This window comes from Podarcis filfolensis, assembly GCF_964270895.1.
Source record: "Podarcis filfolensis genome assembly, chromosome: 6".
In the NCBI taxonomy this organism is placed as follows: Eukaryota; Metazoa; Chordata; class Lepidosauria; order Squamata; family Lacertidae; genus Podarcis; species Podarcis filfolensis.
The window spans coordinates 56,495,300-56,510,592 of record NC_139609.1 but is presented as its reverse complement, the minus strand read 5'-3'; the positions used below and the strand labels follow the sequence as shown (position 1 = coordinate 56,510,592).

Genomic DNA, 15,293 nt, shown 5'->3' with positions numbered 1-15,293 from the left:
TGGGATATACTTCTGGGTAGACATATATAGGATTATGCTGTAAATAAAGTAAAAAAGCTATTAGAATAAAAACAGTTTGAAAACCATTTCATATAATCACTGTTTCCCTAGAATCTCATTAAATGCACCCACTTATGATGAAGTTTAGCGGATACTCTTACCAATGAAATTATTGATAACTTCTTTTTCCTGCAAGCTGGAATTTTTCTGAGATACATATCCTTTTTAGGAATGACTCAATTAGGCAAAAGTGGGTGGGTCAGAATAGATGCTTTCTGGCACAAAGGCTTCAGTTAAGTTTTAAAATTATGATTATTCAGTGCTTTATGTATTTTGTCTTATAACCCACTTAAAATATATGGAGAAGCGATGAAACAATGCAAGATTAAGGTGGGGAGAGAACCCTACTTTGTTTTAGGGCAAAATAAAAATGTCAAGGCCAATATGTGATTTTTTGAAATGGTTTGTCTTTTGATACAATTTTGTACAGTTTACGGGTATGAGTGGCTTTATTTGAGGAGCTTTAAATCTGCAGTTGCCAAAAAAAAGTGGGGGGGGAGGCTGCCCCACATTAATAAGTCAATGAAATTCCAGGTTTCTATGTAGAATTCATTTTGACCAGCATACATGGATACATACATGGATATCATTACAACAGCCTAATCTTCACTAGGATTTTCACATGGATTAGTTTAACTCTGATTAAAGCATATTTTCTCCTACTGGGACTTGGAAACACAAACTTCAATAAGCCAACCTTCAATCAAAGCTCTCACAGATTTAAATAAATGCTGGCCCAAAATAAATTCAATTCTGCGTGCATTACGAGTCACATTTGTATTGAGAAAGTTAAACAACAGATTAGTCTAATGACACCTCTCACGTCAAGGGGCAATCATATACACCTACCTGGGAGTAAGGCCCACTTAAGCAACAGAGGGCTTACTTCTAAGTAAGCCTGCATAGGAATGCACTGTGGCATGCAACTATTGACAACATCGACATCTGTGACTGCATCAGCAGAATGTAGCCAATTTAGAAAAGCAGAATTGGACTATGGTCAGGAATGATGGAAGTTGAAGTTCAACAGCACAACGTTGGGGAGGTACCAGTCCAGGCAAGGCTGATCAAACCCAATATGGCTGGCAGCCGCTTTACAGTTTCTCTGGAGGTCGAAGGCTAAACTTTGGGAGCTTCTTCGTGAAGAACATACGCTCTGTCACCAAGTTGTGTTGCCTCTCCCTGCTCTCAGACAGTATTCTGACTGTAGACATGTGTGATCAGAATTTTTTTATGCTGAGATTTTGCTTTCCCCCTCTCCCTCACTCCCCATCAGCAGCCAGCAGTTATTGACATCCCCATTCCAGCACTCAGCCTTTCCTTCAGAGAGACAATGTCTGTTTGCCCTGGCACAACATGCTCAACCAGATGCTGCCTGGAAGGTTCCATCTTTAATAAGACAAGGAAAAACATATCCCACGATGACAAGAACAATCTCGGTCAGAGGGAAAGAATGAACTCAGCTCCTCCTTTGCCGCACAATCACTCGACTTGCCTTACATTTTCCTGTTTTCACCTACCACTAAATGCTGGGCAGAGCCAAGTAGCCGACACATGAAATTATGGATTTAATATATCAAGGAAGGCTCTCCATGTGCAGAGGGTTGCGCATTTTAGGCAGAACAATGAACTGAATGGAGGCCACATCAGCACTCTGCTTGGCTGGGCCAGCTGAACTCTGAGCAAAGTATCAGTGAAGCACTCTTGTGAAAGATGCATTGTTTACGACTACCCAAGGGGATGGGCAGTCCAGCTAAGTTAGGATCTGGACAGAATGGCTTTCAAACCAGCATGATGCCTCAGGGCAAATTTGCCAGGAATGATCAGAAAGCTGCTGTTTATGCCCACAAGAAGTTAGTGCTCCCTGCCCCACCCCCCTGCTAATGCAGAAGTGGGAAGCCACAGAGCCATTAGCTCGGGCACCAAGAGAGGGATGCAAGAGCAGGAAGCTAGCCATGAAACAAACTGTTGTGGGCCGGTGTATTGTTTCCTGGGGAAATGTGTGCATATCACAATTTGGACCAGCCTTCCCCAACCTGGTGACCTCTAGACATTTTGGACTCCAACTTCCATCAGCCCCAGTCAGCATGTATCACTCAGCAGAATATTTGAAACAGGAGCCTACACAGATAACAGTGTTGCAGACACAGGTTTTCCATGTGATCGACAGCCCTGCATCCATGTCTATACACATGCAGGTCTGCAGGGATGAATACTGCATCTCTCCCACTTCTACTGGCAGGAGCATCCCATGAGCATCTCCACTCCAGGGCTGGAACCATCACAGAAAACTTAGTGAGGAGGACCCAAGCCTATGTGAGGAAAAGTGGTATTTCCAATAAACAAACAAATAAACAGCTAGGACCAGGCATCCATCCAATGGAGGCATTTACGGTATGTGTAGAATAGGAGTAGCCATCCAGACATCATGAGACTCTGACTCTTATAATACCTAATAATAATAATAATTTATTATTTATACTCCACCCATCCGGCTGGGTTTCCCCAGCCACTCTGGGCGGCTCCCAACAGAATTAAAAGCACAATAAAACATCAGACATTAAAAACTTCCCAAAACAGGGCTGCCTTCAGATGTCTTCTAAAAGTCAGATAGTTGTTTATTTCCTTGACATCAGATGGGAGGGCCTTCCATAGGGCAGGCACCACTACCGAGAAGGCCCTCTGGCTGGTTCCCTGTAACTTCACTTCTCACAGTGAGGGAACCGCCACACTCACTGGGACTGATGGAAGTGGAGAGTTCAACACTATCTGAAGTTTTCTACCTTGGTGTTGAGTAACCTGTCATTCACCTCTAGTCTCTTTTACAGCAGATATACCCCTAAAAATGCAAAATGCAGTGAGTTCCCATTTCAGTTGGGCCATCTACACGTTACTACAGCTCCATCTTCCGCACTAAAGCAGTCTCATGTCACAATAAACAGTCGTGCCTTCACCCAAAGAATCCTGAGGGAGTTACCTGGAAAGAGGGATAGACCTTTTCGTCGTTTAGTCGTTTAGTCGTGTCCGACTCTTCGTGACCCCATGGACCAGAGCACGCCAGGCACTCCTGTCTTCCACTGCCTCCCGCAGTTTGGTCAGACTCATGTTTGTAGCTTCAAGAACACTGTCCAACCATCTCATCCTCTGTCGTCCCCTTCTCCTTGTGCCCTCCATCTTTCCCAACATCAGGGTCTTTTCCAGGGAGTCTTCTCTTCTCATGAGGTGGCCAAAGTATTGGAGCCTCAGCTTCACGATCTGTCCTTCCAGTGAGCACTCAGGGCTAATTTCCTTAAGAATGGATGCGTTTGATCTTCTTGCAGTCCATGGGACTCTCAAGAGTCTCCTCCAGCACCATAATTCAAAAGCATCAATTCTTCGGCGATCAGTCTTCTTTATGGTCCAGCTCTCACTGCCATACATCACTACTGGGAAAACCATGGCTTTTACTATACGGACCTTTGTTGGCAAGGTGATGTCTCTGCTTTTTAAGATGCTGTCTAGGTTTGCCATCGGATTTCTCCCAAGGAGCATTTGCCAGGAGGTGATGGGCCCAGTGGCCATGATCTTCATTTTTTTTGATGTTCAGCTTCAGACCATATTTTGCGCTCTCCTCTTTCACCCTCATTAAAAGGTTCTTTAATTCCTCCTCACTTTCTGCCATCAAGGTTGTGTCATCTGCATATCTGAAGTTGTTGATATTTCTTCCGGCAATCTTAATTCCGGCTTGGGATTCATCCAGCCCAACCTTTCGCATGATGAATTCTGCATATAAGTTAAATAAGCAGGGAGACAATATACAGCCTTGTCGTACTCCTTTCCCAATTTTGAACCAATCAGTTGTTCCATATCCAGTTCTAACTCTAGCTTCTTGTCCCACATAGAGATTTCTCAGGAGACAGATGAGGTGATCAGGCACTCCCATTTCTTTAAGAACTTGCCATAGTTTGCTGTGGTCAACACAGTCAAAGGCTTTTGCATAGTCAATGAAGCAAAAGTAGATGTCTTTCTGAAACTCTCTAGTTTTCACCATAATCCAGCGCATGTTTGCAATTTGGTCTCTGGTTCCTCTGCCTCTTCTAAATCCAGCTTGCACTTCTGGGAGTTCTCGGTCCATATACTGCTTGAGCCTTCCTTGTAGAATTTTAAGCATAACCTTGCTAGCGTGTGAAATGAGTGCAATTGTGCATTAGTTGGAGCATTCTTTGGCACTGCCCTTCTTTGGGATTGGGATGTAGACTGATCTTCTCCAATCCTCTGGCCACTGCTGAGTTTTCCAAACTTGCTGGCATATTGAGTGTAGCACCTTAACAGCATCATCTTTTAAAATTTTAAGTAGTTCAGCTGGAATACCATCACTTCCACTGGCCTTGTTATTTGCAGTGCTTTCTAAGGCCCATTTGACTTCACTCTCCAGGGTGTCTGGCTCAAGGTCAGCAACCACACTACCTGGGGTGTACGAGCCATCCATATCTCGTATGGCTCGTATGGAAGAGGGATAGACCTTTTAAGCCACTCTAAATAGTGTAGCTCTATGAGGGGAATAGGCCAACCTCACAACTCTCAGCACCCTTAACACACAATAGTTTCAATAATTCCTTGAGGGAAGTCATGATTGTTTAAAGTGGCATGATACTGCTTTGAATGTATACTGCAGATGAGGCCTTAGATGACTACCACCTTTACGTTCACACATACTACACAAACCTTGGATCTTGCATGCTAGAGATAAAAGGTATTTACAGGTTACCAGAGATCCCAACAAGGAACCTCCAGCCTTCACAGGTTTCTGTGAATGCCATCATCTACCAAGGAAATGTCCAAATGATGTCAAGACATTATTTATTAGCCATAGTCAATGCATTTCAAACAACAACATGTTTGTGCTCAAAGAAGTTTAGAATATAAGCAGCCTACAAATATCTAAAGAGCTGTCACATGAAAGATGAAACAAGCTTGTTTCTTTTTTTAAAAATGATATTTATTCAAAATTTCATCAATACATAAACACAAAAAAAGAAACAAGAAAAACAGAAAAATACAGCAAAAAATAAAACAAAAAGAAAAAACCAAAAAAGAAAGAAGAAAAATACAAATCTCAGATTACAACTTTTCATTTGCTTATTTCTTGAACCTCCTCACACCTCCCTTTTTGTATTCTAGTTTAATTTGTTATTCCAGCAAATTCTTCCCATGTTTCTCAATTTTAATTTAAATCTTTAATCTTCACAATCTATCTTATTTGTTGATTCAACATAACCTTTCCATCTTTTAATATAATCTGTTATTCAATTTACCTTGATCTCTTTAACCTTATCTTATCTTAAAAATCTTAAAATTTCAAAGTTTACATCATATTCATACATATCTCCTTAAATCATTTCTGCTAAAGCCAATTTAGTTCCTTTCCAGCATATTTCCTGATATTTCATTAATATTACACTAATTCCAAAATTAACAAAAGAATTTCCCTTGATATCTCTAATTTTTATCCAACGTCCCTTCTTCCTGGTTTCAGGTTATGTCAGTCCTTTCTGTCCATTACATCCAATCCATCAATCTGGTGTTCTTATGTCCGAGGCCCTTAAATCTCTTCTAGGCCCCTTCTGCGAATTTTCTTGTTCTTGTTTGTGCTTACGCACTTCTTTGTCTATTGTTGGTTTCTTGGGGAGTGGGTCTCCGGAGGGTTCCATCCGGTAATAGTTTCCATTTTCCTTCATCAGACTGGGCCCTTCCCCCCAGTCCCACTCCCCGTCGTCATCTTTGTAATCCAAAAAATATTTATCCAAAAGATAGTTATTCACCTGTTTCATAGTCCCACTAGAGTTAAAAGCTTCCTTGACTTCAAACACTTCCCAGCACTCTCCAAGTTCAATCTTCCAACGCAGTGGCTTTTGTTCCTGTAGGACTTTGAGTCTCTCCATTTGTGTTGTTTGAGGAGTAATCACTGCCTCTTCCTTCTTCATCTGCCCTTGGACTTGCCTTGTTAAACCAGATTCCTGAATTGATCGCTGTATAACTTCTTTATCCTTATTCTCTGTTAAATCATATTCACTGGCCACAGCACTCATCAAGTCCAATTTTTCATGCATCAAGTTCATTTTCTCATGCAGCTGCTCCAGCAAAACATTTGTCATGCCAAGGGCAGACACCAAACCTTCCTTCCAACACATTTCTGTCAAGGTCAAACGGCTGGTCCCACGATCCAAATCTCGCAGCTGTAGAGTCTCCAAGTAAACTGCAACAACAAACTGACAGGCTCCCTCTAGGGGACACAATTTCTATTTGTATCCATTTTTAAAATGTATCCAACAAAGGAGATTACTTTCGATTTCAAATCCTTTCAATTTTCAGATACTTTGTTTCTTTAAAATGCAGAAATGCAGAAAGTAGCATTGAAGTTAATTTGTTTCTCTTTAACTATCCGTCAAAAGTATTCCGCTTTCAATCAATGGACGTCTCAAACAATTTCTGTCCCGACACCCCGTCCCCAGGTTTGGGACGATGGAAACTTAAATTCCTTTACTCTCCTCCTGCAGGATTACACAGTCAAATCTCGCCCCCCCCCTTTTCTCCTGCTTCCAAGGGGGTTTTATTGGTTGTGGATGCAGGAAATTTCCAACTTTAAAGCAGTTTTCCAGGCTATTAGGTTGCAAGGTCTTTGCTTCAGTCTATGTACAAAAAGCGGAAGGCGGACTTCCTGTTTAAACCTTCCCGTTTCGTGCCTAATTCATAAATTTGCAAATTTCTTAATCCAATTCTCCGTTTTTACTCACGGGTACTTGATTTAGAGTCCAAATGTCATCAGGAAAAAGTCAGCGCTCTCCGGCGATGGCTGCGCGGCTTCCCTCCATGGAAATAGCAATCGGTTCGCAGCACCGCGCTGCTCACCCCACTTCACTCCGGAGCCCCGAAAAGGGGTTTCCTCGTGAGTAGGGGAGGCACTCTTGGTGCTCTGCTGAACCCCACGTTCCCAGGCTTCTCCGCCTGGGATTTCTAGCAGGCCCCCGCCTTCGCCGCGGCGGGAAGACCCAATTTCCACAGAGCCCGTTCCTCCGATCGGAGGAACTCCGCCATTCGTCGTTGGCGCTGACCCGGAAGTTGAAACAAGCTTGTTTCTTCCGGCTCCAGAGGCTAGGACCAGAACCAGTGGATTGAAGTCACAAGAAAGGAGATTCTGACAACAACAACAACAACAACAACAACAACAACAACAACAACATTTATACCCTGCCCATCTGGCTGGGTTTCCCCAGCTACTCTGACTAAACATCAAGAAGAACTTTCTGACAGTAAGAGGTGTTTGGCAGTAGAACAGACTCCTGTGAGAAGTGGTGGACTCTCCTTCCTTAGAGGTTTTTAAGCAGAGGTTGGCTGCCCGTCTGTCATGTATGATCTAGTTGAGATTCCTACACTGCAGGCGGTTGGACTAGATGACCCTTGGGATCCCTTCCAACTCTACAGTTCTGTGATTCTATGATTCTACAATAATAGTACATAAACATAATACATAAAAGTTCTGTGAAAGTCAGTTAAAACACAACAAAAAGCTCAATAACAGATCAGCTACTTTGAAGTGGGCAGCTGAACTGTTTAGTGAAGCACTTTTGACTGGTTTCCAGAGTTTTCCTAAACACAGTTGTTGGAAATTAAGGCAAAGTTTATCTGTACTAAACTTGTTAGAGTGAAGAAAAGAAGAAAAGCACAGCATAGGACAGGACTGAGGAAACACAGGCCCGTCAAGATGTTGTTGTACTACAACATCCATCATCCCTAACCATTGGCCATGCTTCCTGGGACTGATGGGAGTTGTAGTTCAACAGCATCTGGAGAGCCACAGGTTCCCCAGCCTTGCTGTTGGGAGAATTTAGTGCTTTCCAACTTTCAGTTCCCTTTGCTGCTTCTCACACTACAATCCTACGGGTGGCTTGATAGAGAGCTTGTATATTCAAGACTAAGTGCTTGAAGCTAATGACTTGAATAAAGGAAGGACCAGGCAGTGCAGAAGTTGAAGGTCCATCGACACAATGATTACGAAGGAAGAGACAGGCTGAATCTTTTGCAATACAATCCCATGACTCCCACTTCATCTACAGTAATGAATGCAGAATAGCTAAGTGTATGGCTATTATTTGTCGTCTTTTAGACTTTTCAGGATTTCTGTCTCACACACAATACCAGACCAGGGCTGCAATTGCAGAAAGTCCCACTGTATGTAAAGTGACTTACTTCTAAGACTTGCTTGAGAGTAAGCCTACGTAGTAATGCAGCCTTGCACCCCAAGGCTACACCTACTCATTTTGCTCAGTAAGGTTTGCTCTCTTTCTGGTAAGTGTCTGCAATATTGCATTATGGCCAAACTAGATGTTATGCACAGGCACGTGTGACTGTACCTGAATGGTCCTTTTTAAGAAGCAATAATAATAATAATAATAATAATTTATTATTTATACCCCGCCCATCTGGCTGGGTTTCCCCAGCCACTCTGGGCGGCTTCCAAAAGAATATTAAAATACCGTGATACATCAAAGCCCCTTTGGAGTAGGGAGGTGCTTAGGCTTTTCTTAAACCTTCCAGCTTACCCCCTGCTTGTTTGTCAGCTCCCCACTTGCAGCTCAGAGTTTCAAATGGAGGAAAACACTCATTTAGAACTCCTTAGACAGGAAAGCTGGTGCAGGGGGCCAGGGGTGGTGAAGAGAAATAGGTGCTTCACCTTTTCCCCAGCTCTTCTCCAGTACCAATGACCAGCCCCCAAAAGCAACATTTCTTGCTTAAAAAAATAGTGTAAGAGTAGATTTGGTCCTTAGTGTATATATTTAACACATACATGAACTCAGGAGACTGTCATTATCTTTTCAGAATTGCTTTCCACAATTGGTGCTCCGACCGGAATTCTGTTTCCCAAACCATTCTGCTTGCTCTTGTGTTCTAAAGCAACTTTCTCATAGCTTTCTTGCGACTGGAGATATATGCTTAAAAGTATGTAAGTAACACCTGGTGAAATCTCAGAAGCCAGAGGAGTTGCTGAATATTTTCCAGTAGTCGGAGGCCAAGTCTTAGTTTCCTGTATAGGGGTTTGGGGTTTTTTACCCCTTCTAAAGACTAATAGACATATGAAAAATGCAAATGTGCTCAATTTGCATAATTTAGACAAAGTTACAGAATTCTGCTCTTTGTGTTACAGGATTTGGGTTATTCTTGCACAGGATTTTGATATGCATAGACTTACTTGCTCCGACCTGCCTGCCGCCACTCATTTTGGTTAGGAATGGTTTGTGATATAGAATAATCCCTGAATCAGTGTTGAAATTGGGGCCAGCAGATAACATGCAAGTACTTAACTGGGGAGTTATAGGTTTAAAACTACTCCTTAGTTACTAAATTCATTTGGTGGCTTTGTGAAGTGATTCACTGGAGATCTCATGTACTCTCTTCCAGTACACCTGATCCTGATAGGACATACAAGAATACTGGAGGGCTTTTGTCTACACTGCTCACCTGTATGAACTGTAGGTGGATGGTAATGATCACTGTGCCAGCATAACCTACCCTAGTCACTCTGGAACATAGAAGCCACTCATCATGGCCTTATGCTAAGACCATTAGATAATCTAGCTCACCAACTACAACATTTCTTCTGGGTTGCAGATAGGGGGCATTCCCAGATCTACCAGGAGATACTGGGGGTCGAACCCAGGAACTTCTGCATACAAAGCTGATGCTCTACCATTAAGCTATGACTGCCTGTTCCCCAGAGGGAGGGTGGAACACCTTTTCATATGCCACACCATCCCTGCTCAGTTTCAGGGATGGGGGTTTGCTGCACTTTTAGCTTAAAGGACCAAACCAGAAGGTACAAAGAAGTTCCTGAAATCCTAAACTGTAACAATATCATGAAGATATACGTGAAATGAAAACATTCTTCGATGTGTTCTAATTCTTTGGGGACAGAAGGGAGAAGAGGAAGGAAAACCTAGTAGAATACACGGCCAATTCACACAACCGCCTTGCTCAAGAGAGGACACCTTCTTCCCCAACCCTCCATGGCTTATTTATTTGTTTACTGTATTTGCCTGCTGCTCAACAAGGAAAAGGTTATCTGGATGGCAAAAAGGGAAGAATTGGGAATAAAAAAATAAAGACAATAACCTAACATTTAAAAAACAAAGGTACAGTGGTGCCCCGCAAGACGAATGCCTCGCAAGACGGAAAACCCGCTAGACGAAAGGGTTTTCCATTTTGGAGGTGCTTCGCAAAACGAATTTCCTATGGGCTTGCTTCGCAAGACGAAAATGCCTTGCGAGTTCCTGCAGGGTTTTTTTCCCCCCCCCCCCTTTTCCCAAGCCGCTAAGCCGCTTATCAGCTGATCCGCTAAGCCGCTTAACAGCTGATCCGGTAAGCCGCTAAGCCGCTTAACAGCTGATCGCTAAGCCGCTTATCAGCTGATCCGCTAAGCCGCTAATCAGCTGATCCGCTAAGCCGCTAAACCATTAATAGCGCTAATCCGCTAAGCCGCTAATGGGCTTGCTTCGCAATATGAAAAAACTGCAAGACAAAGAGACTCGCAGAACGGATTCTTTTCGTCTTGCGAGGCACCACTGTAACTGTGTTGGCTCACGAGGAAAAAACAAAGAAACCTCGAATCCACAGCTGGAAATACCTTTATTTATACAATCATACCTTGGTTTTTGAACAGAATGCATTCTGGGAGTTCATTCAACTTCCGAAATGTTCAGAAACCAAGGTGCGGCTTCCAATTGGCTGCAGGAGCATCCTTTGCAGGAGGCAAAGTTCACAAACTGGAACATCTACTTCTGAGTTTGCGACTCGGTTCCAAGTTGTTCGTGAACTTAGTTGTGAACTTAGTTGTTAACGTAGTTGCGGTTCCAAGTTGTTTGTGAACTAAGTTGCTTGAAAACCAAGGTACGACTGTATTACAAAATATGAAAACAGGAGCAAAACGTAGCCCCAGCATAACAAACGTACATCAGGACTACCAGTTCTCGCAGGCCTTAAAACGTCCAGAATCTCAGGGCATCATAAATTATGTTTAAACCCAAGGGAAATAAAAAAGAATATCTTCACCCAGTGCTGATCAGATCAGAGGGTTGAAGCCACTTGAGACTCTAGTCTGGGGAGGACATTGTATGCCTGAGGTGCTTGCTGTTCACGGCACACTTGACATGGGATGCAAAAGCTGCCACCTTAAAACTGTGAGTCTGACAATCCGCTGGTCATGAGCATGGAAGGGGCAGGGACAAACACAGGCAAAGGGGGTGGGTCTCATGCATTGGCCTCCTATGAAAACAGGCAGAAATCCATGTAGGTTGAGGCAGTCATGCAATCACGTCACCCCACAGTCAAGTCCTGATTTCCCAATACAAGCTGGGAATTTACCACACCTTCTTTTTTTAAAGGTCACTACAAAGGTTTCATGGTTCACTTTTGAAGAACATAAACTATTATCTATGAAGTTTGGGTGGAGCTCAGATCCCCACCCAGCATGACTTCAATAGAAGGGCCTTAGGCAAGCTACTCCCTCAGACTCCATACTAGGAATGGGGAGACTCAGATTCACATCCCCACTCCCTGGGTGACCTTGGGCCAGTCACAGTCTTGCAGTCTAATCTTCCCCCACAGGGTTGTTGTGAAGAAAGAAATGTTTGGAAGATAAAAAAAGTCAACATATAAATGACACAAACATGACGATAATACAGACCAGAGGTGTCATCTTCTCAAGATGATTGAGGGGGCCCAATGTGACGTCCCGATGTCCCATGCACAATGTCACAAGGAGCATGGGGATGGAGCTGGACCCCCTCTGAACGTTGAGAGGGCCAGGCCCCCTCAAAAAATACACTGGGGGGCCAAAATTGGCACGTATGATACAGACCTAACTAGGGTTACAATCAAATCAAAGCACACGCAAGGCAAGTAACCATATAGTCTTTCCATGTTAATCCCAGCCTCTCTTTTGTCTATTTTATCTTCTGTATCTGGTTTTAGATTGTAAACTTCTTGGGATAGAGACTTGCCCTCTTGTCCTCTGCAAAGCATAGGCGCAACAATGGTACTCTATTAAGAAAGAGTGTAGATGAACTGCTACAAACACTTCAAGGGAGGGTTTTGAGGGGAGGGTTGTAGCTTTGTGGTAGAGCATCTGCTTTGTATGCAGAAGGTCCCAGGTTCAATCCCTGGCATCACCAGGTAGGACTGGGAATGTCCCCCATCTGAAACCCTGGATAGCTGCTGCCAGTGTAGACAATGCTGAGCTTGATGAACCATATAGGCAGTTTCCTAAATTCTTATGGCCTTAACATCATGAATTATTTTGAGACCTAACCATCAGTCAGCCATCAGGTTCAATAAAAAGACAGTAAAAAAGGTAAAGGGGACCTCTGACCATTAGGTCCAGTTGTGATCAACTCTGGGGTTGCGGCGCTCATCTTGCTTTATTGGCCAAGGGAGCCGGCGTACAGCTTCCGGGTCATGTGGCCAGCATGACTAAGTCGCTTCCGGCGAACCAGAGCAGCACACAGAAATGCCGTTTACCTTCCCGACGGAGCGGTACCTATTTATCTACTTGCACTTTGTGCTTTCGAACTGCTAGGTTGGCAGGAGCAGGGACCGAGCAACGGGAGCTCACCCCGTCGCGGAGATTTGAACCACCGACCTTCTGATCGGCAAGTCCTAGGCTCTGTGGTTTAACCCACAGCACCATCTTGGAAAAATTGGTATTTGGTTACTGCACTGCCAAGAATTCACCCATGTGCCCAACCACAGCCCACATTCCCCCAATTGAGTTTTTATAAACGAGTTTCCAGTATTGTGTGAATCAGTGCAGCTCAACAGGTCAGCAGTGCCAGGAAGGGGGCATCTCCGCTGAATCCTCTCCAGATCCCTCAAATGCAGTCTGCAGCCAAGGCTGCTGCAGGGGATACTGGAATGTACACTCCTAACTTCAGTGTACACTGCCCACTCCCCCCACCCCAGTTACAGAGCCCGAAGCTAGATCTGTTGAAAGGATTAGATGGAACAAAGAAGAAAACTCTTTTCCTGGCTGCAGCTCGGTCTAGAGGATGTTATTAAATTTAATATGATCAGGACTCGAAGTGGGGGAAAGGGGAGGGGTGGAGGAGACCAAATCCCACAAGGAGTTGGCCCTGGGCCCAGCAACACGCGATGCCTGAAGGAAGACAAAAGTTCTTGTGAGAAGCTCGGGTCCCTACACACCCCAGCCCCCAACGCCTGCGAAGTGTTTACAGTCCTGCAAAAAAGAGAAAGGCGCACGAGAGAAAGAGGCTTTGGAGAGAAAAAGGAAATGGTGGGTTTCGTGCTGAATGAGGAGGGGAGGAGGAGGAGGAGGAGGAGACGACCCTCTGGCACGCAAGCCCCCAGCAAACGCGCTCTCGTGAACGCCCTGCGCTTCTGCAGGGGAGGGGGAGAGAGATCAACGCTCACATCCAACCCGAGAAAGAGCCAAGGCGCTGGGAGACTCGCGCAGCTCCAGCCCTGTGTGCAGCCTTCGAGGAGGAAAAGTCACACGCACGCACGCTGCATGTATGTTGCGCGCGCACACAAAAGGAAAAGTCTCCAAAACACACATGCTGGGCCAGCGCCTTAGTGGATGCGGCGTAAATCAAAGCGTAATGGGGGGCGGGGGGGGTGGAATCTGCCTTGCCAGACTTCGGATGTGTGCGCGCACACACACTGGGGGCCAGCTGGCACAGATCACAGGAGGCTTTTTGCAATATTCATACATACTAGCAAAGTTTCGACATGGGAGGAGGGGGAGGGGGAGGGGGAAAGTCTCTTTTCTCCCCCTGGAGTTTACCATTCTAGAATCAGGCCCACAGCTAAACGCGCGCGCGCGCACACACAAAATCCACGAGAGCTTAAAAGTCCCCCCCCCCCACTCCCAACTACAAGTAAGTATCGAGGCAGTTTGTAAGTTTCGGGAACAAGCGCTCTCTGTGCTTACCTGCGCTGGGGGATGGGAAGGGCGCCGGATCCACCTGGGGGTCTCCATGGAGTGAGTCAGAGCGGCTGGACGGCTCGCTTCTCACCTGGGACATCGGACTGAGCCCTGCGAGAGACGCCACACGCAGAGAAAGACATACACAGAGAGAAGCTCATTGAAGACGCTCCCTCCACCGCCGGCCCACAAGGCGCGCTGTCTCTCCCATGGAGATGAATCAGCCGTTTAGGTGGAGAAACCGCGCCGCGCCAGCCCAGGCGCCCTCGGTCCTCTCGCCCCACAACCTGCCCCAAAGGCCATTCCCCTTCGCGAGGAAATCCGAGCCCCAAATGCCTGCTCTGGACACCTTTCCGCCCCTTGCCAGCTGCATGCAGGAATTCAGCAACACCTCTCCCTCCCTCCCCCTCTCCAACACGGCCCCCCACCCAATAAATCGATAGGGGGAAGGGTGGAGAATTGGAAAAGGACTTACTTTGGGTGAATCGTTTAACGGCGCTCCCACAAGCCGAGGGTCATCTTACTGTCTTCTCCATACAAGTTTCTCTCTCGCTGCCAGCAATTCAGCCCCTTTTAAATTGGGCTCAAACTCAAAGCACAACTTTTGGCTCTCTGCCCCGTTATGAAGAGTCTTTCACACACTTCATGAGAAATGGGGGGGGGGGCGCGCTTTGCTTCACTCCTTTATCTCCGCAGCTTGTCCTTTATTGCACTGTTTGGTTGCAATGGACAAGTTTCTGCCTCTCCCCCTCGCCCCGTAAGCTCTGCCTCCAGCCTCTTCCACAGGAAATTGCATTCAGCCTTCATTACTCAGTTTCCTTCAAGCAGGAGATATTTGGAGTTCAGGCAACCTATAATAAGTTGCTTGGCGCTAAGGTTTCTGGTGGTTGTTGCTGGTTTTTGTTTTTTTTAGCAGCAAAAGTAAACAGATGCGCGCACACAATTCCACAAACCCACTTTCCGCAAAGTTTGTTGTTTTTTTTAAAGAAGAGGGAGGGGCAAAGTGAAGCCGATTTGCGCACTCCTGTGAGGGAAGTACTAGAACCCTAATTTACATGTGGCAGATCTTCAAAGTAAACTTTTGTGTCTGCTTATACACCCAACTTTTCAAAGAGTAGCAACAGTGAGACTAAAATCATATCAAAGGCCTGTTGCCAGTTAAAAAAAAGTAGGGGGGCAGTTTATTCCTGTCTACACACCAGTGTTTTACTTGTATTAATTAAGCCTCTGTTGATAATGATAACAATTATTACTATTACAG

At 45.0% G+C, this 15,293-nt stretch overlaps 1 protein-coding gene across 1 annotated transcript in view; it reads right to left on the bottom strand.

Moving 5' to 3' along the window:
* The window catches only part of MDFI (MyoD family inhibitor), a 52,723-nt gene extending 37,708 nt beyond the window's left edge, over positions 1–15,015 (bottom strand). The window contains exons 1-2 of the mRNA XM_083618072.1: positions 14,508–15,015; positions 14,039–14,143 (exon numbers count right to left, since the gene is read on the bottom strand). Coding sequence (XP_083474198.1) covers positions 14,039–14,132 — 94 coding nt within the window. The 5' untranslated portion in view covers positions 14,133–14,143; positions 14,508–15,015. The remainder of the gene's footprint in view (positions 1–14,038; positions 14,144–14,507) is intronic.
* Between the last annotated feature and the right edge of the window lie 278 nt (positions 15,016–15,293).